General features: G+C 51.0%; 1 protein-coding gene across 2 annotated transcripts; it reads right to left on the bottom strand.

Moving 5' to 3' along the window:
* Positions 1–5,650: 5,650 nt before the first annotated feature.
* Urm1 (ubiquitin related modifier 1) lies at positions 5,651–23,638 on the bottom strand. Of its 2 annotated transcripts, XM_028883286.2 has the most exons (5): positions 23,537–23,637; positions 18,437–18,507; positions 9,693–9,774; positions 7,910–7,958; positions 5,651–7,535 (listed from the first exon to the last, which is right to left on the bottom strand). In XM_028883286.2, exons 1-5 carry the CDS (start codon positions 23,569–23,571, stop codon positions 7,467–7,469), a joined length of 306 nt encoding a protein of 101 aa, XP_028739119.1. In that variant the 5' UTR covers positions 23,572–23,637; the 3' UTR covers positions 5,651–7,466. The 2 variants fall into 2 exon arrangements, with proteins under 2 accessions (XP_028739119.1, XP_028739118.2); XM_028883285.2 differs by lacking the exons at positions 5,651–7,535; positions 7,910–7,958; positions 9,693–9,774 and adding an exon at positions 10,057–10,329 and having other exon boundaries at positions 23,537–23,638.
* Between the last annotated feature and the right edge of the window lie 131 nt (positions 23,639–23,769).

Consider the following 23,769-nt stretch of genomic DNA (forward strand, 5'->3'; position numbering starts at 1 on the left):
TCCCTGCCCTTGTATTTTTGTGTTTTCTTTTCTTTTCTAACGTTTCTACTTGTTTGTTTGTTTTTCAAGAAAGGGTTTCTCTGTCCTGGAACTCAATCGTTCTGTAGTCACAGAGATCCACCTGCCTCTGCCTCCCAAGTGTGCCACCACCACATGGTTCATGTGTGTGTGTGCTCAAATGTGTGCTGAGCAGGTCAGAGGAGGGAGCAGGATTCCCTGGAGCTGAAATTCCCAATGGCAATGAGCTGCCCAACGTGGGTGCTGGGGACCGAACTCTAGTCCTCTGCAAGAGCAGAAAGGGCTCTTAACCATCGAGAGAGCTCTCCAGTGCCCCTCCTTTTGTGAAGGTTTATCTTTATTACTTTTAATTGTGCGTGTTTGCATGTGTGTGTGCATGTGAGTACATGTACCTGAGGTATCAGATCCTCCTGGAGCTGAAGTTTCAGGCAGTCGTGGCCCACCTGAAATGGGTGCTGGGAATCAAACTGAGGTCCTTTGAAAGAGCAATGTGTGCTCTGTTTTTGTAGTTTCTCTGTGTAGACTTGGCTGTCCTGGAACTCACTGTGGACCAGCCTGGCCTCAGAGATCCACCTGCTGGGACTAAAGACGTGCACTGCTGGGCTGGGCTTTGGTTTTGTGCTTTTTGTTTGCTTGTTTGTTTGTTTTGTTTTTTGTTTTTGGAAACAGAATTTCTCTGTGTAACAGCCCTGGCTGTCCTGGAACTCACTTTGTATACTAGGCTGGGCTGGCCTTGAACTCACAAGAGGTCCACCTGCCCCTTCCAGGGTTAAAGGCATACACTACCACGATCATCTTGGTTTTGAATTATTAATCCTCCTGCCTCAGCTTCCTAAGTGCTAGTATTACAGGCATATGCCACCACACCTAACTTTTTGTCCATTCTTTATTGATCTTTTACCCAGTGTCTTTAAGTCATTTTCTTTTTCATCCATCTACCCATTCATTTAATTACTGCATTAATAAAGCATTCATTCATGCACTTATCTGTCATTCATTCAACAGATGTTTCCTGAGCGTCCTTTGTGCTGGGCAGTGTTTGGTCAAATCCTTGGTAAAATGCCAGTTCTGGCAGGAAGTGCACACACTGGGTGTGGATGTCTCTGCTGTTTTCTTTCTTTCTTTGGTGTGTATGTTTGTCTGTTTGTTTTTTGAGACAGGGTTTCTCTGTGTAACAGCCCTAACTGTCTTGGAACTCACTTTACCCAACAGGCTGGTCTCGAACTCACAGAGATCTACCTACCTCTGCCACCCAAGTGCTAGGAGTAAAGGAGTATGCCACAATGCCCAGCTCTTCACAAGGGGAATAGAGAAGTGGTTTTCATAAAGGCTAGATGAGTTGAATGCACACAGATGCCAAACCTGTGTGTAGTTGCATGCACACGTGTTGGAGGTGTGATAAGGCCTTCCTTGTTGGAAGCAGGTGCCAATGTTTAGATTTTCCCAATACCACAGAGGGCAGCTGTAAGGAGCCCACTTTACACAGGTCATAACCACAGTTCAACTCCTAAGAGTTCACCTGCCCTAGAAGCCATGGTAATGCTGCTGCTTCCAGAAGTTTTCTCTTATCTTCCTGTTGGAATGAATCCCTGCCTTCTATAATCCCAGAGCAATCTGCCAATACTTCAATTAGAGGGTGCTTCCCCCTGGCTCTTCTCCTTTCACTGGGTAGGTTAGACCGCAACACCTGTCATCTTTCCCCCCTTAGCTGACAATGAACACACTAGGTGCTCACTAATGGTGTCAATTTAGGTGGACCCTGCTCTGCGACTGCCAGCTTTCACCAGCAAGTCAGCAGTAGCTTAACTCGTCTGGATCAGATCACTCAACTTCTCCCTCTTCCTCCCCACTTCATCCTCAGCAAATCTAAACATGTAAAAGTGCACTTGTCTGTTGAGGCCTTTCAGGATCCCCATGGTGTTTAGGGTAAAAATCACAGATCCTCCCAATGTTCTACCAGGCTTAGCAGGGTGGGCCTCTGATTCATCTGAAACTCGGAGCTCCGGACACTGGGAATCCTGACCCTACTCAGAACTTGTCATGATCCTTCCTGCTCAATGGCTTTGAAGCTGATGGAACTTCTGCCCCCGAAGTGTCCCTCTTTACCCACCCCACCCTCAACTTACTTTCTCTGGACTTCATTCTCTCTGATCTGCCTCAGCTGTACACTGGGTTACCTCCTTTGGGAATGCCTGTCCTTTGCCGTCCTGACTACCACAGGGTAGACATTCCATAATGTGCAACGGCCAGAGGCAGGATTTGCTCTGGCTCCTCATTCCCAGAGGGTAATGGTAAGGGAGCCTCAGGGCTGAGCATGAGCACTTGCTCGAGGCTCTTGGTTAGACCCCCAGTACTACAAACGAACCAAACCAGGCGTGCTGATGTGGCGCGAAGTTGGCAGGAGGAAAAGGCCCTTTTCTGCTCTCCATTCCTGCAGTTCCATGCCCAAGCCAGCCAGGCTGTGTTCACACCAGACCGCAGTGGATTATCATTTACGCAGTGTCTCCTGGAAGCCACTGCTTTGAGCACACTTATGCCACCTCCTCTGCATCTGCTAAGTAAGGAAAGACTAGGAAATAGTTTGCAATAGGTTGGACAATCTTAGGTTCCAACCCTGCTTCCATCACCTTCCAGCTGGCTCCTAGTCACAGGTCTGTTTCTTTATCAGTAAAGAAATATGTATTTACTTGATATATATTTATATATCTACTGATACATATCTATTTCCCAGGTTGTTGCCAGAATCCAGCAAGATGCTGCCCTTCTTAATCACTCACTCATTATCTGAGGTGGAGTTTTTGCTCTATTACTCAGGTTGGTCTGGAACTCTTGAATTCATGTGATCCTCCTGCCTCAGTTGCCCTGAGTAGCCAAGACTACAGGCACTTAGTGCCTGGCACATGGTACACTTACTGTCAGGACCAAGGGGAACATTCCCAGAGTTGAGATTTAGCTAACAGGGCTCCATCTCTTATAAAGCCAGAAGTTATAGTTAACTTTTGTTACGAAAACTCGGAAAGTCTGTGTAGTTGGTTTTTAAGTCGCAGGACATGCAAACTTCTATACACATTTAATGTGTGGTTGGGGGAAGGTACTGTAGGAGGTAAGTTCCAGAGCCACAAAGAGCCACTGGACCCACTTCCTGAGCTAGTGAGGAGAATCAGACAAATGTACCATCACAGTGCAGCTGGGCACATGGCAGGGCTGCCCACAGGGTGAGGACAAGAGAACATTTCAGGGTAAAAGTGCAGTGTGCCATAGAGGAGGTAGGGTGCTGGAAGAACCCTGGGGAGGATAGAAGGCAGGATGCATGAAGATGCCAGCCACTCACTCCCTTCTGAGGTGTGACACTCACTGGGGAAGCTGGTGAGACTGAGCTCTAGGGATGAGAATCTGTGTGGTATGTAGCCAGCAGATTGGAACTTTCCTGAATCAGATCCGCACAGGGTACCCATTAGACCTTCCAATAGAGCTCCTGTACCTCTGGATGGGTTGGCCATCCGAAGGAAGACACAGGAGACAAGCATTAGGAGATTGCCCGCCCTTTCACACCCACCTGCTTCCTTCACCACGCTAGGTGTCCAGGAGCCTGGGAATCAAGCCCTTGTCCTTGGGGAGGGGAAGGGGCAGCCTCCAGATCCCTCTTGGGGGTGTGGTCTCTGGAGACTGCATCCTCAATCTGTTGGTTGGGACTACACGCTTCCCCCTTATTTTTCAGATGAGCGTTCTACGGGGAAGGGGGATGGTAACCCTCTGACCTCCAGACTGTTACCCCTTCACATTCCAGAGAAACTCCTGGGAAGGAGCTTTAAGGAGCGAGGACTCCAGAAACCACAGATAAAGATGTACCTGGGAGGCAGCTTGGGTCTTAAAAGATTCTGGGGTCCTCTGGGCACTCTTGGGGGAGTTCAGCCAAGCTCAGAGAGGCCCGATTCATGTCCAGAGTCCGGGACCGAGATGTGGGTGCCTGGCCCTGGAGGGAGGGGGGCACCGGCAAAAGGGTCAGGCTGAGAGAGCAGGCGGGGCATCGGGAGTGGAGGGTGCTGAGTGGGGGTGGGAGGGCGCAGGGTCCGGCCGGTGCAGGGGGGGGCGGCCCCCAGGGAGGGGCATGCTATGTCTTTAAGAGCTGCCTGAGCGCAGGTTGCAGCTGCCTGGCCAGACCGAAAGACAGCGGAGATTCATTACCCGTCGACACAATGACCATTGATGGCCCCGTGGCGTTATTCAAATCCAGTACCAATTGCAGCCGAGCCCCTTTCTCCGCGCCAGGCCCGTATTGTTGGAGCGGCCCACTAAAAGCCCGCCCCGGCCCCGAGCCGCCAGAGGCGCCCGCTCGGGTTCAGCCCTGCGCCTCGCCAGCACGCCGGCTCCCGGTCAGGCTCCCTGGGAGCTGCAGGTGACCCGGCGGCGCATTCCGGTGCTCCCCGCCGCCCGGGCTACCGCCACCCGCGACTCAGCCACAAGGAAGCAGAGAGCGCCCGAGCCGGTGCGTGCGCGGGGCCGGGCGGGGGAGGGGGCCCCATGAGTCCAGCACCCTAGACCCCGGGCTCAGAGACGCCACCGGCCTCGGGCCCCAGTTTTCTGGATTCCCGGAGAGCCCAGTCTGGGGGCGGGGAGAGAGGAGCCAGGGTTCCCCTGGGCCTGACAGGATATTCCTCCAAGCTGGGGTGGCCCAGAGACACAACGCGGGTTACTCTAGGGACCCTTGGCCACGATGGAAGGAAACACGCTGGGGGCAATGGGGATGCCCGTGCAGGGCCAGGATCTGCATGCCGCTCGTCCACCTTACCGCGGGATGGGCTGCGATTGATGAGCTTCTGCGAGGTATTCCGACGCGCAGCTCCCGAGATCTGGTGTGCGCTTTTAAGGAGCCAGGCAGAACCCCGCAGGAGACCGGGGCCCTGAACTCAGGGGCTTCGCCACTGATTGTCCAAACGCAATTCTTGTACGAGTCTGCGGCCAACCGAGAATTGTGGCTGGACATCTGTGGTTGAGCTCCGAGCTCAACAGAAACGGGTCCGCAGAGAGGAGGTCCACGCTGGGAGACCCTGGGGCGGCGGCTGGCAGGTCCCAGCAAAAGCATAGTGGCCCCAGACTGGCGCAAAGAAGGGACACTAGTCCTTACGACCAGCGACCAGCGCCGCCATCCTCATCCTCACCTCCTTCCTTCGTCTCCTCCTCTGCGGGTGACCTGTGTCCGCTGGCAGGGTCTCCAGTTGATCGCACTGGTTTTCCCGTTTTCAAATTTCAGCCGTAACGAATCTGGCACACAGCGGCGGGACCCGAATGTGGTTCGTGCAGCCGGTCCTTGGCCAGAGCCGCAGTTAGTCGGGGAGAAGGCAGATGCCAGCAGAATTCGTTCGCTAACTCGTTTTGAATTTGTTCTAACCTGTCCCCTAACCAGTACTCCCAAACAACAGCAACAAAAAAACCCCGAAACCAACCCGTATATCCCAAATCAGTCAACCAACCCCTCCCACAAGCTCCTCTGGACCGACTGATGGGCTGAGCCTCCCACCGCCGCCAGAAACCGAGAAGCTGGGGAATGATGCGCGCTAGCCGGGCAACCGCCTCGGTTTTGGAAATAAGAACTTGGACAAACGAATCCTCATTAAAGAAAAATCTTCAGAGGTAGTGGGACTTGTTTATTTCCTCAAAAGCAAGGGCCATGAGTTGCACGGGAGGGGGGCTGTGGGGCGCTGATGGGCTGAGTCACCTGTCTCTGACCCCTTTCTGCCAGAAACTAAAATGACCCGAGTGGACTAGGATGAATGGGCTCCGGCCAATTTGCGCGATGGCACTGGCACCCCGGATGGGGAAAGCTCGTTTCCTCAGCCCATCCTCCTGAATGCTCAACATTAACTGGGGTGCCACAGCAGCTGCAGAAGGCGCCCTACAACTTATCCCCAGTAGCTCAGGGGGTACTACTGCAGGGAGGGAGTGTTACAGAAACCAGGACAGGCTGACCCTCTAAAGATGACAAGCTGTGAGAGCGAAGACACGGCCTGACATCAGCACAGTCTCAACAGTGCTTGGCCCCAACACTGGCCTTAGTCTGCACCCAGCCAGTCCTTACCAATAATCCCAACCTAGCTCCCCCACCCACACAAGCCCAGAGGTCAGCTCTCCAACCAGGGCCGTGTGTTCTCCACTCTCAATCGGCCCACATCAGGCGCTCTCATCTATGTGGGGTACGGAATCCTGCCTTACTGACGTTTAAGGAAAAGCAACACTTTGGGTCGGATGAAGCTTTTTTCTGCAGGTCATGGAAGTCATGGGGCTCAGCGGTCTTCTTAGGCCACCCCTCTCGTGCAGCGGGTAGAACAAAGCCTGTTGAGAACGGCTGAGGGTGGGCACTGATCATTATGGGTCTACACTCCCTTCTCCAGACGGCCCGCGGAACCACCCTCTCTTTGGAACAGATCATGTGTTAGCCTTTCAGGTGAAGGTCATCTGAGCCCTTGGCTCAGAACAGAGCCCATACATAGATCTGAGGGATACAGGGTACCACCAGTTTCTAAGGATGAAGCTTCAAGCAAGGCTAGTAAACAACCTAGTCTTTTTATTTGCCCAAGGCCAGCTGCAGGCACAAGGTCCTCAGATTTCCAGAAGGATGGAGGAAAGGGGGGCACAGCCCTCTGCCTACCAGGTGCTGCACACCCAAACCCCGCTGGTTTCAGGATGCTGGGAGTTACACACTGAGGCCCCACCCCTCTGTCTAAGGTTAGGCTACTTCCTCCCATTCTCTGCCCTCAGCAGAAGGAGCTGTAGGCAGCCTGGGGAGTGTCTCAGGAGCCCATCTGGTGGCCTATGTAGGGGGGAGGCCAGCCAGGGTCAAGGGCTGGGGATGGGGGGAACAGGAGGAGGGGTGTGGCTAGGAGAGCAGCTGCTGGGTGGAGGGGAGGGAGGTGAGCACTGAATAGGGGACCCCAGCTGGGGTTCCATAATGACATCAGTGGGGGACAAGCAGAGTCCTCAGTGTCCAGATGGGGAAACTGAGGCGGAGGCCCCTCTAATCTTTGGCAAGAGAGGGGCTTCTCATCAGTTACTCAAGTTCATCCATCTTCCCCATGAAGATGTCTCAGGAACTGGAGTGCCTTCCAGGCCGTCACTCAGTGCTTACGTATACCAAGACAGAAGGGGGGGCAAGCAGCTGGTCACCTGGGCATAGAGCCCCTCCACTCCTGACATGTCACATGGGTGCCCTCCCCCACCTCAGCTGCTGGAAGGAGTGCTGGGCTCGGGCGTCTGCTCTCCCTCCCTGCTCACGTGCCTTGCCCAAACAGGCTCATTTTTAGCACCTGGCCTCTTTTCCCTGCCTAGAGGGAGCTCAGGGGTACTGCAGAGGAGGCAGCCAAGGGGAACTGAGGACTGGAAGCAGGGCCCAAGGAGAGGTGTGGTTGTCCTGGGCTCCCCTTGCAAAGGTGCTTGGGCTCACAGAGGAGCCCTCAGCCGCCGTGCAGTGTGGAGATGAAGAGGATGCTGTCCTGGTCTTGCAGCTGGTAGTCCAGCTCCCCCTGGGGCAGGAAAGAGGGACAGGGACCATCAGAACATGGTCTAGGTCATTGCCAGATGTTGGGACAGGGAAGAGAAAAACGTAAAGGTGGCTGTTCTGGGAATGAATGAAAAACCTCACCAGAAAAATGGAGATCTTACACATCCAACTTTCAAATCTCCAGGATGGGTTTGCTCCCTGCCTCCCTCCCCGGCAGCCATTCAATCCCTCCTTATTTGAGATGGAAGACAGGAATAGCCCCATGGGGGGGGGGGTTGAATGAGACAGATTTCCCAGCCCCGACCTGGACTGATCAGAGGCCCAGGGTTTCCCCACTGAAGCAGCATTTCCCACTGAAGGCAGGGGCTGGGGAAGAGTATCACTGGAGGTACTGACCAGCAGTTCCCAGTCGGCATCATTAATCAGCACCAGAATTCCTGGCCGCCTGTGGGAAAGAGGTAGTGAGGAGGATCAGAGCCTGTGGGCTGCAGGAGTGGGAGGGGGGGACCTTTTCTCCCAACTTCCCAACAAGCAGAGGCCATAGTCTGCATGATCAGGAAACCAGGTCAGACAGTCAAGGTCTTGAGGGCATCTCAAAGAAAACGGTCAGCATCATCTACCACCCAAACTTCAGGCAAGGCTTTCTTTATGTGAAAACAGAGCCAATTGTACGATCTGCCCCACAAGGACTATTGAGGACTATAACAAAATGGTGTGCAGGGCTTGCTTACCACTATGTTTCAGTAACCGGCAGGAGGAACCTACTTTTCCCAGTGTCTAATCTTACTCTCCTGGGCTCTGGAAAGGAAGGGCTTTGGCTTCTAGGCCTCCAAGATGCCTATTCTGGAGGAGGCAAGCTCAGCTCTTTTGGGCCAAAGAAGGCTGCCAGTGGCACCAGGCACCTACATGTCTGAGAACCAGTCCTGATTCCTACTGGCAATGGTCAAGGGAGCACTGGTGTCTTTGCAGGTGGCTTCCAGGACTGCTGTGCCAGAAACTGGAGAGTGGAGAGCAGTCCCAGCCCACAGGGGGACCCATTCTTGAAGGCAGACGCAAGAGTCTCCCAATTTCATGGCCCACCTCCTTTACACAGGAGACCATCTTTGTTTAGAACTGGAATGACTTGGCAGGAGGAACCTGGGTTTTTGCTAGTAGGTTGGAACAGGTGGGGAACTATGTGTGTCTGAGAGGGTACGTGCATGCGGTAACCTGGAACCTCGTCTCTGTGATAGCTCACATTGTGATACCTACTGACCACACATAGCCACTTCAAGGACAAACAAAGAAAATGGAATATTTTGAGTGTTATTTATTTAATTTTTAATTCTGTGTATGTGTGTATAGGTGAGTGCAGGTGCAGCAGAGACTGAACAAGTCAGAGCTGGAGGTACAGTGACAGGTGGTTGTGAGCTACCCGGTGTGGGTGCTGGGAATCAAACTCAGTTCTCTGGAAGACTAGTCCTTGCTTTCAACCTCTGACCCACCTCTCCAGCCTGTGTTTGATTTGGAAGCCAGATTCTTGCTATGTAGCCCTGGCTGTCCTCAAACGTGTGGCAATTCTCCCACCTTAGCCTTTTGTTCTGTTTTGGTTTTGAGACAGGGTCTTACTATGTAGCCCTGGCTGTTCTAGAACCCTCTAAGTAGACCAGACTGGCCTAAAACTTACAGAGATCCACCTGCCTCTGACTACCAAGAGCTGGGGTTAAAGGTGTGCGCCACCACACCCAGCTAAAATGGAATATTTAGTTTCTCAGTCACACTGGCCAACTTTGAGGGTTCACTCAGCCACAAGTGGCAGCAGCTACCACCAGGCAGCACTGATAAAGAATGCTTCTGTCATTGAGGAAAGGCCTATGGGACAACTGTCCTAGATCAATCAGGATGAGGGAGACCTTGAGCAGTGTGGCTTTCTTGATATTTTCTGTACAGAGGATAACTGAGGTCAGGAGGAGCAAAGTAACCAGGTAGTAACCAGATGCATGACCAGGCGCTTTCATACAGGCTTTTAAGAACCTCAAACAGCCTTGTGTAGACAAGCAAACTGGAAACAGCTCTTTCCTCAGAGGAGTTTGAGAAAAGAGGGCCAGAGGACTCGAGGACCAGCTAGTCAGAACCCCAGGACGCAGGCTTAGACAACCTCCCTCTCTGCCTTGCTCAGGGAATGGGGGAGGGAACTCACACACTCTCTCCCTGGATGAAGAGCTCTGGCCGCTCTTTTAGCAAGTTCTTCTTGATCCAGACAAGGAGGTTCCGGATGTCCCCTAGAGAGGGAGGCACAGAACAAACCAAGGTCAAACCCGACTCATCCCCAGGCCCCAAGCTTTGCCTGGCACAGAAGAAAGTGACCATGGGGTTCATGGGGCCCAGAAACCTGAATAGGAGAGGCCATGACTGTTAGACGAGTCTTCAGAGAAGGGGCCACAGCACAGCCAAAGGCATGGGGGGGGGGCTCACTACAGAAGGCAGGGACAGGGGCCGGAGAGATGGCTTACTGGTGAAGCTTACTGGCGAAGCGGGGGGGGGGGGGGGGGGGGGGGGGGGACGGGACCGTTCTTTCAGAGGACCCAAGTTCAGTTCCCTGGCACTCACATTGGGCGGCTCATGGCCACCTCCACCTCCAGTTCCCAGGGATACAATACCCTCTTCTACACTCTGCATGCACTTACATGTATATGCTTACACATATGCACACACTGATGCTCCCTCAACAAGGCCGCTTAGAGAGCATCGAAGACCACGACCACCTTTATCTATCTTTGCCGGTCCAGCTGGGGAGGCCTCAGCTTTGCTCACAGGCAGGGTCTGCATATATTTCCCTTTGTGAGGGGAGAAAAACAATCACTGAGCCGATAACATCAGTTAATTTCCTCTAGCAGAGGGAGAGAAGGCTCCTCACCAGGCAGACACTGACAAATCACTGCTCACTACCCCCACTTTTGCAGCCCCCGGGGGGTGGCCACCTTGCCAAGGCAAGAGGTTCTGGGCTGCAAGGACCTCTCCTGCTCTGCTGAACATCCAGAGCTCTCTCCTGGGATGGGCTCTGGGATGGCCACCAGTCTCTTTGTACAGCATGTGGAGGCAGTGATCTCCGGGGTTACCAGCCTTTCCTAGGAGCAGGGGACCAGCCCATAGCAAACTGAATTGGTCTGCATCTATAAGGGCCGTGGTGCCCGGGACCTCAACCACTCTTCACTTGGATTGTTTCTGGGGCTCCTGGAGGTCCTGCTCTCACAGGGGACTTGAGAACAAAGGTCCTAGAGAAACAACTAGCATTCAGGAAGCCATAGGGGCGTGTCCTGATTCAGTGTCTTAGAGGGCCTGCTGCCTTTCAGGGCACCTGAGCCAGAGTTCTGAGGTGAAGCTGAAGCAAGGTGAGAGCGTGGCCTGAGCTGTCTTGCCTAGATTATCCCAAAGTCCTAGAATAAAGGACTGCTAGGACACAGGGAAGTTTCACTCTGCTCCTAGTGTGAGCTTTATGTTGCAATGCACATGCAGTCCAGCCTTGGGTAGGGCCAGGGGGTAGGAAGGTGCAGTGTGAATAAACCAGTCCCTATTTGCTGGACACACACACCCACAGGACAAGTAGTGTTCATGGACTAAAATTGCCATCTCCCAATGAAAAATTCCTTTTTTTTTTCCCCTCCAAGACAGGGTTTCTCTGTGTAGCCCTGACTGTCCTGGAATCTGCTCTGTAGGCCAGGCTGGCCTTGAATTCACAGAAATCTGCCTGCTTCAGCCTCCCAAGGCCTGAGATTAAAGGCATGCACCACCACAGCCTGGCTAAAATTCCTTTTTAAGTGCCCAAGGCAAGGAGGAAGAGTGCTGCCTCCCTCAAGCTGCACTTGGGCTCCTGGTGGACTCTTCCCCAAGGCCCAGGTTGCAGAGGCTTCCCTCCGGTCCTGAATCCCATTGGCCTCCATTTTGGCACTGTCTGGTAGGCCGCCAGCCCATACATCTTGTGGCTGTTCGATAGAACTACTGGAGTCTGACACATCCATCAGCTAGGCATCAGCCAGCCTCAGCAGCCAGGGCCGTGCCTGTGTGTCTGGACATGGAAGGACTGGGAAGAGGTGGGCCCAGTCAGTGACCACAGGCTTTATCGACAGTCCTGGCGTGCTGGTATAGCATCAGGGCTCTCCTGGGAAGCAGCCCTGGCTCCTTCCATGGGGTGCTTCTGCTCCACTCTAGATAGCTTGGGAATAGAGGAGGGATAGTGGTCATGTTGGGGTCATCCACGTGATGACACTGCCATGGACTCCCAGAGGGGTGGCTGGGAGATGAGTCTGCTGCCCAGTACTGGCTCATTTATCATGATGCTCCTATTCGCGGAGGTCACTCCCTCCTTCTTCTGTCTGCCCCCCACTCCAGGCCCGCCTACATTTTTGATAGCTTGTTACCATGGTGAGGCTGCTGCATCACAGCAGCTTGTATTGTCCCTGTGCCTGGATTTGGGGGTGGGGAGAGGTGGAACTCATGGCTCCCTTCTCAGGCTGCAAGGGCCACTCAGCCTGGCCTGAAACGCACCCCCGGGGACATCTTGCTTGGCTTGCTGAGGCCCAGACAATATGCAAATAGGCTCCAAGCCAGATGGTCGGCTTCCAAAGGCGCCCAGGGGAGGAGGAAGGGTTAGGCAGAGTCGGGGACTGGTGGCTTGGGGTGGCTCTGGGGTAGAGAACCTTACTTTCACCTTCTCACTATCTTCCTTCCTTCCACTCTTCCTGGGCACAGTTTCCCTCTAGCAGCCACCATTCACGAGACAAACATTTATTGAGCAACTATCCTGTGCCAGGCACTAGGGTGATGGAGGCCAGCAAGATGGACACAGAGCCTTCCTTGTGAGAGGGCAGCAGAGGCGGCAGACATTACTTAATTAGCTGTGGTGTGTGCTAACTCCTGTGGGACCAGGAAAAGCCTTTCCAAGAGTGTTAACACTGAAGCTTTAGGCCTGAAGGATGAATGGGCTTGGGTGGGGGAAGCGTTCTGGACAGAAGGAAGCACATATGGGAAGAGCTGAGGCACCATGCAACTGGCAGGCTCAAGACAGCAGAATGGAGAAGGCAGGAAGATCAGCATCAGAGCCCTGGAGAAGGCCTGTGCCAAGTGAGGTTGCTCCCTCCTCCTAAGCCCTAGTGGTGCTGATGAGGTGTGTGTCTCCTGGTCCCTGTCCCCAAGCTTCTCTGTCCTGCCACACAACATGGCACTCGCACTGCTATTCCCAGAGGGGAGTCTGATACTCAGGGATGTTGTTCTCACAACTCTACTCCAAGATGCCAGCGGAACACCAGTGGGAAGGGAGAAGGTGACAGTCATAACTCTTCACCTGAGACAAGAGTCTCATGGAGCCAGGCTGGCCTTGAACTTGCTGTATAGCTGAGAAATCCCAATTCCAGGGCTTCCATCTCCTCAGTCCTGGGATTGCAGGTGCACATCACCATGCCTGCCAGCTTAGTTTTGAGTTGGACTCCATTCCTTCCCAGTTAAATGACCCAGGAAGGAAACTGTCAAAGCCTCAGCTCTCTTGAAAAAAGAAAAATGAGGTAAGACTGCATTGTTACTGGGCTGGAGAGAGGGCTCAGCAGTCAAGAGTGCTTGCTACTCCCCCAGAGGACTAGACTCAGGTTCCCAGCACCCATGCTGGGCAGCTCACAACCACTTTCAATTCATCTCCAGGGATCTGATACCCACTTCTAGTCTCCTCTGGCAAACACACACACACACACACACACACACACACACACACACACACACACGCACACGCACACGCACACGCACCACACACAAAATTTTAAAGATTTTGCACAAACAATGCAGATCTGGAGAGGTGGTTAAATGGTTAAGAGCATTAGCTGCTCTTGCAGAGGGTCTGGGTCTGATTCTCATCACCCATATGGCATTTCAAAATCATCTACAACTCCAGTCCTTGGGGATCTAATGCCCTGTTCTGATCTCCATGGGTACCAAGCATGCACATGGTGCACAGTTTTATATGTAGGCAAAACACTCATACACATAAAATAAGATAAACTTTTTTGAAAAAAGAATGCGTTGATATAAGGATCAAATAAGACAATCTTGGAGTGGTGCCTAGACTACCAGTTATTCCTGAATCCAGGGAAAGGAACTGTTTCCTCTGGTCTCTCCAGTATGTTGGTTTTCCACATGCTCTGCCCACTGCCCAGAACCCTAGCCTTAGAGAGAGGTGTACCACAAATCAGGTAGTGTTCGAGCCTTTTGTGGGATATGCTATGTGCTCACTGGAAGCCAGATGGGAGCAACAGAAATAAGAGAGGCTGGAGCCGGGACATCTTTAGTCCCAGCACTCGGGAAGCAGAGGCAGACAGATCTCTGTGAGTTTGTTCGAGGCCAGTTTGGTCTACAGAGTCAGTTCCAGGACAGTTAGGGCTATGTAGAGAAACCCTGTCTCGAAAAACAAAACAAACAAACAAAACAAAACCAAAAAAAAGAAAGCAAGAAAACAAGCAAGCAAGCAACAATGGAAGAAAAAAGAGAAAGAAAACAAAAAAAGAAATAAGAAAGGGTAGTCTTCCTTCCCAGGTTGCCCAGGCAGGTCTGAGGTCCTGCCTCAGACAATACTCCTGTCTCAGCCTCCCATGTAGTTAGGGCTACAGGCACATACCATCACTCCCACCATCTTCCTCCCATTTTAGGTGGTCAGATCTGTAAGATGCTAGTGGTTGGTCCAGCTCCTGGGGCAAACTGTGTGGGAAGATTCACACTCCAAGGCTGTGCATGCCATAGGCAGCCACACACTCAGTGCTGGGGAGGATGAGGGTACACTAATGCAAGGTTTCCAGCCATCCTGGCTGGCCCATCAGAGGACAGCAGGGAGAGGAGCTGCTGCGATGTGGTGGACAGTTAAAGGTCAAATAGAAAGGCTTGCATTGAGGGCTACATAGCCTCGGGGAAGTCACTTCACTTCAATGTATTGGTATCATTTATCCTGACAATGTGGAAAATAACCAACACTCCAAGGGGTTGCTATGAGGATTAAGGTGAACTGCTAGCAGCAGGACATCAGCATCAAACACACAGGAAATACTCAACAGATGGGTGCACTCAGCTGTGTACTCAAGTCTCGATTCCTTATCCTCTGGGCTGCCAGAGCCCTGACCTAAAGGTGGCCATGCCATAGGAACCATGGTGTGCCCATCTTAGAGTAAAAGTATGGAACCTTTCATTAGGCTAGACTTGGTGATAAAAGCCAGTAATCCTAGCACTTGGGAGGTTGAAGCAGGAAGATCAGGTCATCCCTGGCTAACCAGCAAGTTTACAGGCCAGCCTGGGTTCCATGAGAACCTACCTCAAAAAAGACTTACTGGGGGAGGGAGGGTCACAAAAGTGAAGGAATATACTCAAAGTACATTATATACTTGGCATGAAAATGGTCTGGGGTAACCTTATATGATAAAATAAGAAAGAAAAAGGAACCTCCCCCCAGAATCCCTTGCCCCAGTAGACCTTCCTTGCTTAGGAGATAGTGACAGCCCCCACTGGCAGGGCTCCTTAGATCAGCTGTTCTCAACCTGTGGGGTGTGACCCCTTCAGGGGATGGCATATCAGATATCTTCCTTATCAGATATTTAAATTACAACACACAACAGTAGCAAAATTAGAGTTATGAAGTAGCAACGAAATAACTGTATGGCTGGAGGTCACCACATGAGGAACTGTACTAAAAGATCAAAGCATTAGGAAGGTTGAGAACCCACTGCCCCTCAGAGCTGAAGAGAAATAGCCCTGGCTGCCGCAGGGAGGGCCTCATTCCGCCTCTGTGAACACACGGGAGACAAGGGCTGCTCCGTCTGAAGCGCTTTCTCCCATGCACAAGTGTGTCTTATGCTATTCCTGTCCCCTGGGCTGTGGAGCACAGGGCCATGTCAACACGTTTCCCCACTCCACCTGGGCCTCAAATCCTGTCCATAAGTTAAACTGCCCCTTCCCTACCAAGTCTACCAGCTCGGGCTCCAAGGCAGGACTCTTCTGGGATTCCCACCCCAGGCCTGAGCTAAAGGGAGAAGAAAGAGCTGGCATGGGAGGGATGAAAGAGAAGAGGGGTGGAGGGAACCTCCGAGGCTCCATTTACAAGTGAATGGGGGTAAGAATGGAGCAGTTTGTGGGCTAAACTGGCCTCAGAAGGAGGTTTACAGATGTGTGAGGGGACGCTCCTCATTGTTTAATTAAGCAGAAAGTGGATCTTTTCAAAAGCAATTTTGCACAGGGACTGGGAGGGGAGGGGAGAGGAGGGAGGTAGGAAAGGGATCAGCAAACAGGCCTGGAGAGCAGAGAAAGGAACAGCTGGCCCCAGAGAGGCTGTGAAATGCATGCTAAGCAGTTTAAAGCGCCCAGGAACTGCTGCTCAGCTCCTGCCCTCCCTGGCCAGCTACCTTTTAACTTGACTTGAGCAGGAGCGGGGCATGCCTGTGATGGTGCAACAGAGGAAAAGGGACAGCCTGGGCTACACAAAGAGAGCTCCTACGTCCATTAGTGAATGAAGCAACTAATCAACCAGTGGAAACGGGCAGCTACCTCTTGGGTCAGTCACAGGCAGGACCCAGAACAAAGAAGACGTCACTACTAAGGTCGAGAAGAAGAAATGATTACTACTCAAGAGACACTTGCTGAGTATTTAGTGAGTCACACAGGGATGGAATTGTGAAAATGTGTATAGTTTTGTGTCAAGCAAACTGTATGAGGAAATAAAGCATAACTTGTGGTATTTGAGTTTGCATACAGTCTCTTATGTATCCCAGGGCCAGCTTCAAACTCTCCAACTTTGAACTTCTGGTCATCCTCCTCTGCCTCCTGAGTGCTGACATTACAGGGTCACCCAGTTTTAGGCCTGGTTTGTTCAGAGTTGGGGATGAAACAAAGGACTTTATGCATGCTGGACAAATCGATAGCTAAGCTCCATCTTCAGCCCAAACTGGTATTTTAATAAACTCCTCTTTTGTTGTTGTATCCACTGTATACATGTGGAGGTCAGAGGACAACCTTCTGCCACGTGGGTCCTGGAGCTCAGAACTAAGCCATCAGGCTTGGTGGCAAGCATCTTTATTTGCTGAACCCTCTTTTTAATTTTGTGTTTGTTTTTTTGAGACAAGGTCTCTCTTGTGCTGTCCTGGAGCCTGCTGGATAAATAAGGTTGGCCTCAAATTCACAGAGATCCTCCTCCTTCTGCCACTGAGTGATGGGATAAAAGGTGTGTGCCACCATGCCCAGCATGTTTTTTAAAGATTTGTTTATTTTAGTCATACGAGTGGGGTTTTTTATTCTATTTTTTTATTTTTTAAGATTTATTTATTTTGTACACAGTGTTCTGTCTGCATGCATGCTGTCATACTAGAAGGCATCAGATCTCATTACAGATGGTTGTGAGCCACTATGTGGTTGCTGGGAATTGAACTCAGGACCTCTGGAAGAGCAGTCAGTGTTCTTTTTTTTTTTTTTTTTTTTTTAATTTCAGGGCTGAGGACCGAACCCAGGACCTTGCACTGGCTAGGCAAGCGCTCTACCCCTGAGCTAAATCCCCACCCTGTAGTCAGTGTTCTTAACTGCTCAGCCATCTCTCCAACCTATTGTTTTTTTTTTTTTTTGTTTTTTTTTTTGAGACAGGGTTTCTCCGTGTAGTTTTGGTGCCTGTACTGGATCTCACTCTGTAGACCAGGCTGGCTTCAAACTCATAGAGATCCACCTGGCTCTGCCTCCCAAGTACTGGGATTAAAGGGGTGCGCCACTGCCACCACCGCCCAGCCTGTTTTTTTAAGACAAGGTTTCAGCTGGGCGATGGTGCCACACGCAGGACAGGCACCAAAACAACACAGAGAAACCCTGTCTCAAAAATAACAAACAAACAAAAAACAATGGCCAGGCAGTGGTGGCACATGCCTTTAATTCCAGCACTCAAGAGGCAGAGCCAGGCGGATCTCTGTGAATTAGAGACCAGCCTGGTCTACAGAGTAAGTTTCAGGACAGGCTCCAAAGCTACACAGAGAAACCCTGTCTTAAAACGACAAGGTCTCGGGCTAGAGAGATGACTCAGAGGTTAAGAACACTGACTGCTCTTCCAGAGGTCCTGAGTTCAATTCCCAGCAACCACATGGTGGTTCACAACCATCTGTAATGAGATCGGGCGCCCTCTTCTGGCCTGAAGACATACATGCAGGCAGAACACTGTATACATAATAAATAAATAAATCTTAAAAAAAAAAAAGACAAGGTCTCAAGCTGGGCCTTTAATTCCAGCACTTGAGAGGCAGAGGTAGGTGGATCCCTGTGAGTTTGAGGCCAGCATTGTCTATAGAGTGAATTCCAGGGCATCCAGAGCTATATACAAAGAAACCCCCCGACATACCCAACCACCCACCCCACCCCCCACCCAAGCAAAAAAAAAAAAAAAAAAAAAAAAAGGGGGATAATGCCTCATTGTATAGTCCTGCCTAGCCTGGATCTCTCTATGTGGAACAGGTTAGCCTCAAACTCAGAGATCTACCTGGCCTTCCTGCTTTTGCTTCCCCAAATGCTGGAATTTATGGTGAACACTACCACATCTGGTTTATATGAGTGTTTTGCCTGCGTATGTGTCCACAGAGATCAGAAGAAGATCCTGAATCCCCTGAGACTGGAGTTACAGATGTGTAGGTGCTGGGAACTAAACCTGGGCTCTCTGCAAGAGCATCCAGTGCTCCTAAGAGATGAGCCACTGATCCAGCCATTCCCCATGTGAAGATCAATTTCTCACTCCTTTTTGCAGAGCTGGCCAACCCCAGCAAGGAGAGGAAAACATACTTTGCAGCAGCTTCTTGCTTTGCTACTGGCCAGGACAATCCTAACTGTTTCTACTTGAACCACAGACCCATTCATGCCCAGTGGCCCCAAAGAGCAGCCAGGAAATCCAATACTCACAAGGTCCCTCTTGCTCAGGCAAGGTAACTTGATGTTTTTTGACTCCATCAAACAGGAGCTCCGCACCACCTCTGCAAAGGAAGGCCAGAGAAAGACCGCTGAGTAAGTTACTGCTAAGAGGACTGAGAGGAGTCTGATTACTGGGGGACAGGGCTGTGGTGAGAGATGAGATACAGAGACCAGGGTTCAGTGACTAGTGACTGCCTCTCAAACTGACTTTCTGCCACGGAAAAGAGGATGGAAACCATTTTCACACTCAGTGGAGGACCCAAGCCTGCAGCCTCCTTTGCTTTCTTGAGAGGTAGTTCAGTCCACAGCAGTAGAACACGGGCTTCAGAGCTGCCAGCCCCAAGAAGGAAACCAGGCTCTGCCTCTGCTGCCAGTCAGCCCTTGGCCATGTACACACCTTTTCAAGCCTTGATCTTATTTCCAAAGTTGCCGAGCTGCCCGCCCTTCTGGAATGCCCTGGAGACCCTGTGCATTTCTGGCCAGGTAAGGGTGGAAATAACCCTGTTTCTGTTCACTTCAATGCATTACTGTGCACACAACACAGCAATGGAGGCAGAGAGAGCCCACGGGGCTTAGCACTGACTAAGCCCAGCTGTTCACATCACCTTGTCACTTACAGGCTGTTCCTCATCCCATTTCATCACTCGGCCATCCCAGCAAAGGAGGGAGGAGGCAGACATTAATTCCAACTGACATAGTGGACTGCAGCCCTAAGTTAAGTAACCCCAGAGCTCTGTCGGAAAGCACCTGGCCAAGGGATGGTCAAGGCAGCAGAGATGCTCAAAGCCAAGTCCAGAAAGAAGGACTTCTGGTTTGGGCAGTAGGGCCTTAAGTGCCCCACGCTATTTCATTTTCTAGTTTCCCAACTCCCATCTCAGACTTCACGTGCATCTGAACGGAGAAGGCCCTAACAGACTTTTGATGGATGTGATGTTTCCCACCCCACCACCCTTTCCCAATCTCGGGGAACAGAGATGTCCTGAGGCAGCCCACTAGGAGGCAAAGGCAAGGCAAACATTGTCATGGGGGAAACATGGGGGACTGTCATCTAAACAAGGTCACGCTTTGTTGATGCAGAAATGTGGAGGGGGAGCAAAGGCCCATCTGTGGCTGTGCACAGGGCCATTTCAGCTGCAAGCTCACACAGAACCTCCATTTATCCCCTTCCAAGAGCCTCAGTTTCTGCTGGGTAGGGGTTGGCACATGCAGCAGCTGGGCTGGGGGAGGGTGATAGGCAGGGGGTTCAGGACTAGAGGGTCAGAGAAGTGGGGTGGGAACTGGAGGCAAATAATCAAGAGTGGCCAAAGCTGGTAGTGCCAGGCTCCAAGGCCAAGCCTGTTTTTCCTCTTACAAACAGAGTGAACCAATGAGGCTTTGAGTGACCCATCACTGCTGGGTTGGCTAGGCCCAGGGGAGGGAGGGTAGTACTTCTGTCAGCATGTCTGGAGTGAGAGAAGGTGCACATTTAACCTCAGGACTGATTTAGGGAGGCAGATATGGGGGCTATTTGGGCCCCACAGACCTAAGGCCAGATCCTCTTCTGTTTTATAGGATTTGCCTGCCATTCAATCTTAACCAGGATACCTCCTTCTTCTCTCAATACCCCAATTCCTAGTGCATGTGTCTGGTAATATCAGTGACAGGTCTACATTTCAGTCATTTTTTTCTAGTTGCTTTAAAATACACCTATCTAGCCGGGCGGCGGCGGCGGCGGCAGCGGCGGCGGCGGTGGTGGTGGTGGTGGTGCAGCACACCTTTAATCCCAGCACTCGGGAGGCAGAGCCAGGCGGATCTCTGTGAGTTCGAGACCAGCCTGGGCTACCAAGTGAGTTCCAGGAAAGGTGCAAAGCTACACAGAGAAACCCTGTCTCGAAAAACCAAAAATAAATAAATAAATAAATAAATAAAATAAAAATAAAATAAAATACACCTATCTAAAAGTTAGGTATGGTATCACATGCCTATAATTCTAGCACTTGGGGTGTAGAAGCAGGAGGAACAAAAATTCAAAGTCATCTTCAGCTACATACTGAGTTTAAAGCCAGCCTTTGTTACATGAGACCCTGCTTCAATGACCAATCAACCACCACCAACAACAAAAAACCTACCCATTCATGTCTAGTCTCCGTCTACTTTATAGAACAGGAACAGGTTCTAAATGAAATAAGGCCTGGCATACAGCAGACATTTAAAAAATATTTGCCATGTTAATGAATCTCAACAGTATATCCAGCTTTCCCAACACCTTCCCAAACTCATGGAAAGGGAATCAAATCTAGGTCATTACAGCCTGGAAAGGAGGCGCCCAAACACACCTGTACTGTTGTGCAATTCTGTGTCCTAAAGATGCTCTGCTAGGGCTGAAGTGTAGCTCAGTTGGTAGAGTGACTGCAGTGCATGCAGGAAGCCTTGGAGTCCATCTCCAGCACTGCATAAACTGAGCATGATGGCACATGCCTGTAATCACAGCACGGGGAAGACGGAGGCAGAAGGATCAGAAGTTCTAGGACTTCCTCCACTACCTACTGAGTTGAGATATAGGCCATCTTGGATACCAAATCTCAAAAAACAAAACAAACAAAAAACCCACCTCTATTAACCACAGTTCAGGAGGCATGCCAAAAGATGATAGAATTGGTCCTAACAAGAAAGAGGTAAGCCAGGTATGGTGGTGTATACCTTTAGTCCCAGCATTCAGGAGGCGGATCTCTGTGAGTTCAAGGGCAGTCTGGTCTACAGAGTGAGTTCCAGGACAGCCAGGGCTGTTACACAGAAAAAAACCATCTTGAAAACAACTCACCCCCCAAAAAGACAGGAAGCCTTCTAAAGGACCTAACAGAGCTGGTGGCACCAAGAGGATCATATCTATTCAAGGTTTAGAGGCAACAGTTTCTAGACTTCTAGGACAGTGAGGAGAGAATAACAGGCACGGTGGCTCCTTTCAAAATCTTCTCAGATTCATAATAAAAGGTGGAGCACATCTGTCAAGTTACACAGTTAATCAAAGGTCAGAGGTTAAAAACATATGATAGGCAGGGTGACATATCCCTGTAATCTCAGCACTCAGGAACCAGGATGATCAAAGCCAGCCTCAGGTACATAGAAAGTTTGAGGTCAACCCGAGCTGTATCATAAGCCCTTGTCTCCATACAAAACCAAATCGGGAGGATAGATGGAAGGCTTCTGGATTTGGCAAGCATATTTATTAATTTATTTTATTTTTACATTTTTTTTTTTTTTTTTGGTTTTTCGAGACAGGGTTTCTCTGTGTAGCTTTGCGCCTTTCCTGGAGCTCACTTGGTAGTCCAGGCTGGCCTCGAACTCACAGAGATCCGCCTGGCTCTGCCTCCCGAGTGCTGGGATTAAAGGCGTGCGCCACCAACGCCCGGCTATTTTTACATTTTTATGGAGGGTCTCTTGCTGTACAGTCCAGCCTGGCCTCAAAATTAGAGATCCAACTGCACCTGCCTTCCAAATGTTGGGATGACAGGCATGAACCACCAAGGCCCGTGAGGCTACAATTCTGATAGGTCACTTATTTGGGGAGGCATGGAAGGGGATGGACAGGTGGGTAAAGAATGCTGTCCTGTCTTGCTGGAGTTCAATATTGCTCTTAGCGGTGAGGAAAGCTGAAGCTAGAAAGAAAGCAACTGTGTAGATCTGCTAACTCTGGAGGGCAAGGGTCTTATTCACCTTATGACTTCCTCACTGTTGCCAGCACAGTATCTGGCAGACAGAATACATCTCTGATGAATCAACACCATGTCTGACTCACTGAGAATGAAAGGCAAGCTAGCTACGGATAAACACTAATGCTGAGAGCCTGTAGCTTCTTCCTTTTCAGTTCTGCTAAGGCTGGTAAAGGCATCAGGAAGCTTTCTCTTATCCCCAGGCTGGGAGGTGGGAAGGTAGGGTGTTAGCTGGGCTAAGGGTCAGAGAGGCAAAACAGTCAGGAGGCCAGCCAATACAGTTCTAGTTGGATCCAAGCAGCCAGACAATATCATCAATTAAACTGCACTTAACATTCATGAGACTACCCCCTTCCAAGAGACAGAAATGCTGAACACTGTAGGGAATAGACAGAGTGCTATTTATCTTTGTATCCTCGGTGTCTGGCTCACTGCCTGGCACATGGTAGGCACTCAATAAATGACTGGTGAATGAACTACCCAGTGAAGGGAAACCATAAAAGGAACGGGGGCATCCAATGGGAAGATAGGCATTTGGAAATAATTTTACATTTCTACCCTAATGTTTATCTTCACTTCGACCTTAGCTTGTTTATCTACACACACACACACACACACACACACACACACACACACACACACACACACACTAGCTGTTCCATTATTCAAGAAACAACCACACATCTCTAGAGGCCTCAGTTCTTTGTCTGTTCTCATCTCCTCAGTCTGTCTTCTGCAGATTTTGAGGCCATGACAGACCTTCTGTGTGCTGGAAGAACAAAGTAGGGATTTGAGAAGATTTTCAATTTTCCCTGTGTTCCTTCAAGTAATGGATACGTATGCCAATTCTGGAACTTTTCATCTTGTGCACACAATACTGTCAATGTTGGTCGCTCCCTCCGAGGTTGGTATCTGGGCTCGAGAGATGCAGAAGGCACTCATCAAACTACTTTGAAAGAGACTCGAGCCTGATTAAAACTCTTAGGTTTGAGAAAGAGAAAGAAAGGAGTGCTATCTTAGCCACACTTTCATCCAAGAAGAAACTAGGCGGGAATTGGCGCCGAAAACAAGGACTGAAGGATTACTCAACAGGGAGACTTGGTGCTCCCCTTAGGAGCCCAAAGGCCAGACACGGTGGGCCGGGCTCGGAATGACACTGGTAAAACACCTGGGAGATGACCTGCTTGCTATCAACGCCTCTGAGTCCCGCCCGCTACAGACCAAGGAGGGACTGTCAGCGCATCTCTAGTCTCCGACTTACGGCCTCGTCGCCAGGGAGACCGCGCCTGTCAGAGGCCAGGCGAGTGGCCCGGCTCCCTGAGGGCATCAGTAGCCTCGGCAGGTCCGAGATTCAGGCGCTATAGCTTCGCTCCATCCCCACGGCGCCCCAGTTCTCACTCACCCGAACTCCACCTCCACACACAAGGGGGCCGCCATGTTGAGGAAGCCAAGCTAGCAGGACACGCCCTTCAACTTCCGGGGCGCCCGCTTGTTTCCGGTCGCCGCCAGGTAGCGTAGGCGGAAGAGGCGGTACCTAGAGATCCGGTGCTCCTGAGCTATTGGACAAAGGCGCGGTTGGGGCGCTGTAGGCTGGGGAACTGATTGCGTAAATTTTTTTGCAGACTTTCCAGAGAG

This window comes from Peromyscus leucopus, chromosome 4 (genome assembly GCF_004664715.2).
Source record: "Peromyscus leucopus breed LL Stock chromosome 4, UCI_PerLeu_2.1, whole genome shotgun sequence".
Classification (NCBI taxonomy): Eukaryota; Metazoa; Chordata; class Mammalia; order Rodentia; family Cricetidae; genus Peromyscus; species Peromyscus leucopus.

Coding starts and splice junctions, on each gene's coding strand:
- Urm1 (XM_028883286.2), bottom strand. CDS start 23,571: ATGGCGGCCCCCTTGTGTGTGGAGGTGGAGTTCGG. Junction 18,508..23,536: donor TGTGTGGAGGTGGAGTTCGG/GTGAGTGAGAAC, acceptor CTTCCTTTGCAG/AGGTGGTGCGGAGCTCCTGT. Junction 9,775..18,436: donor GCCTGAGCAAGAGGGACCTT/GTGAGTATTGGA, acceptor CTCCCTCTCTAG/GGGACATCCGGAACCTCCTT.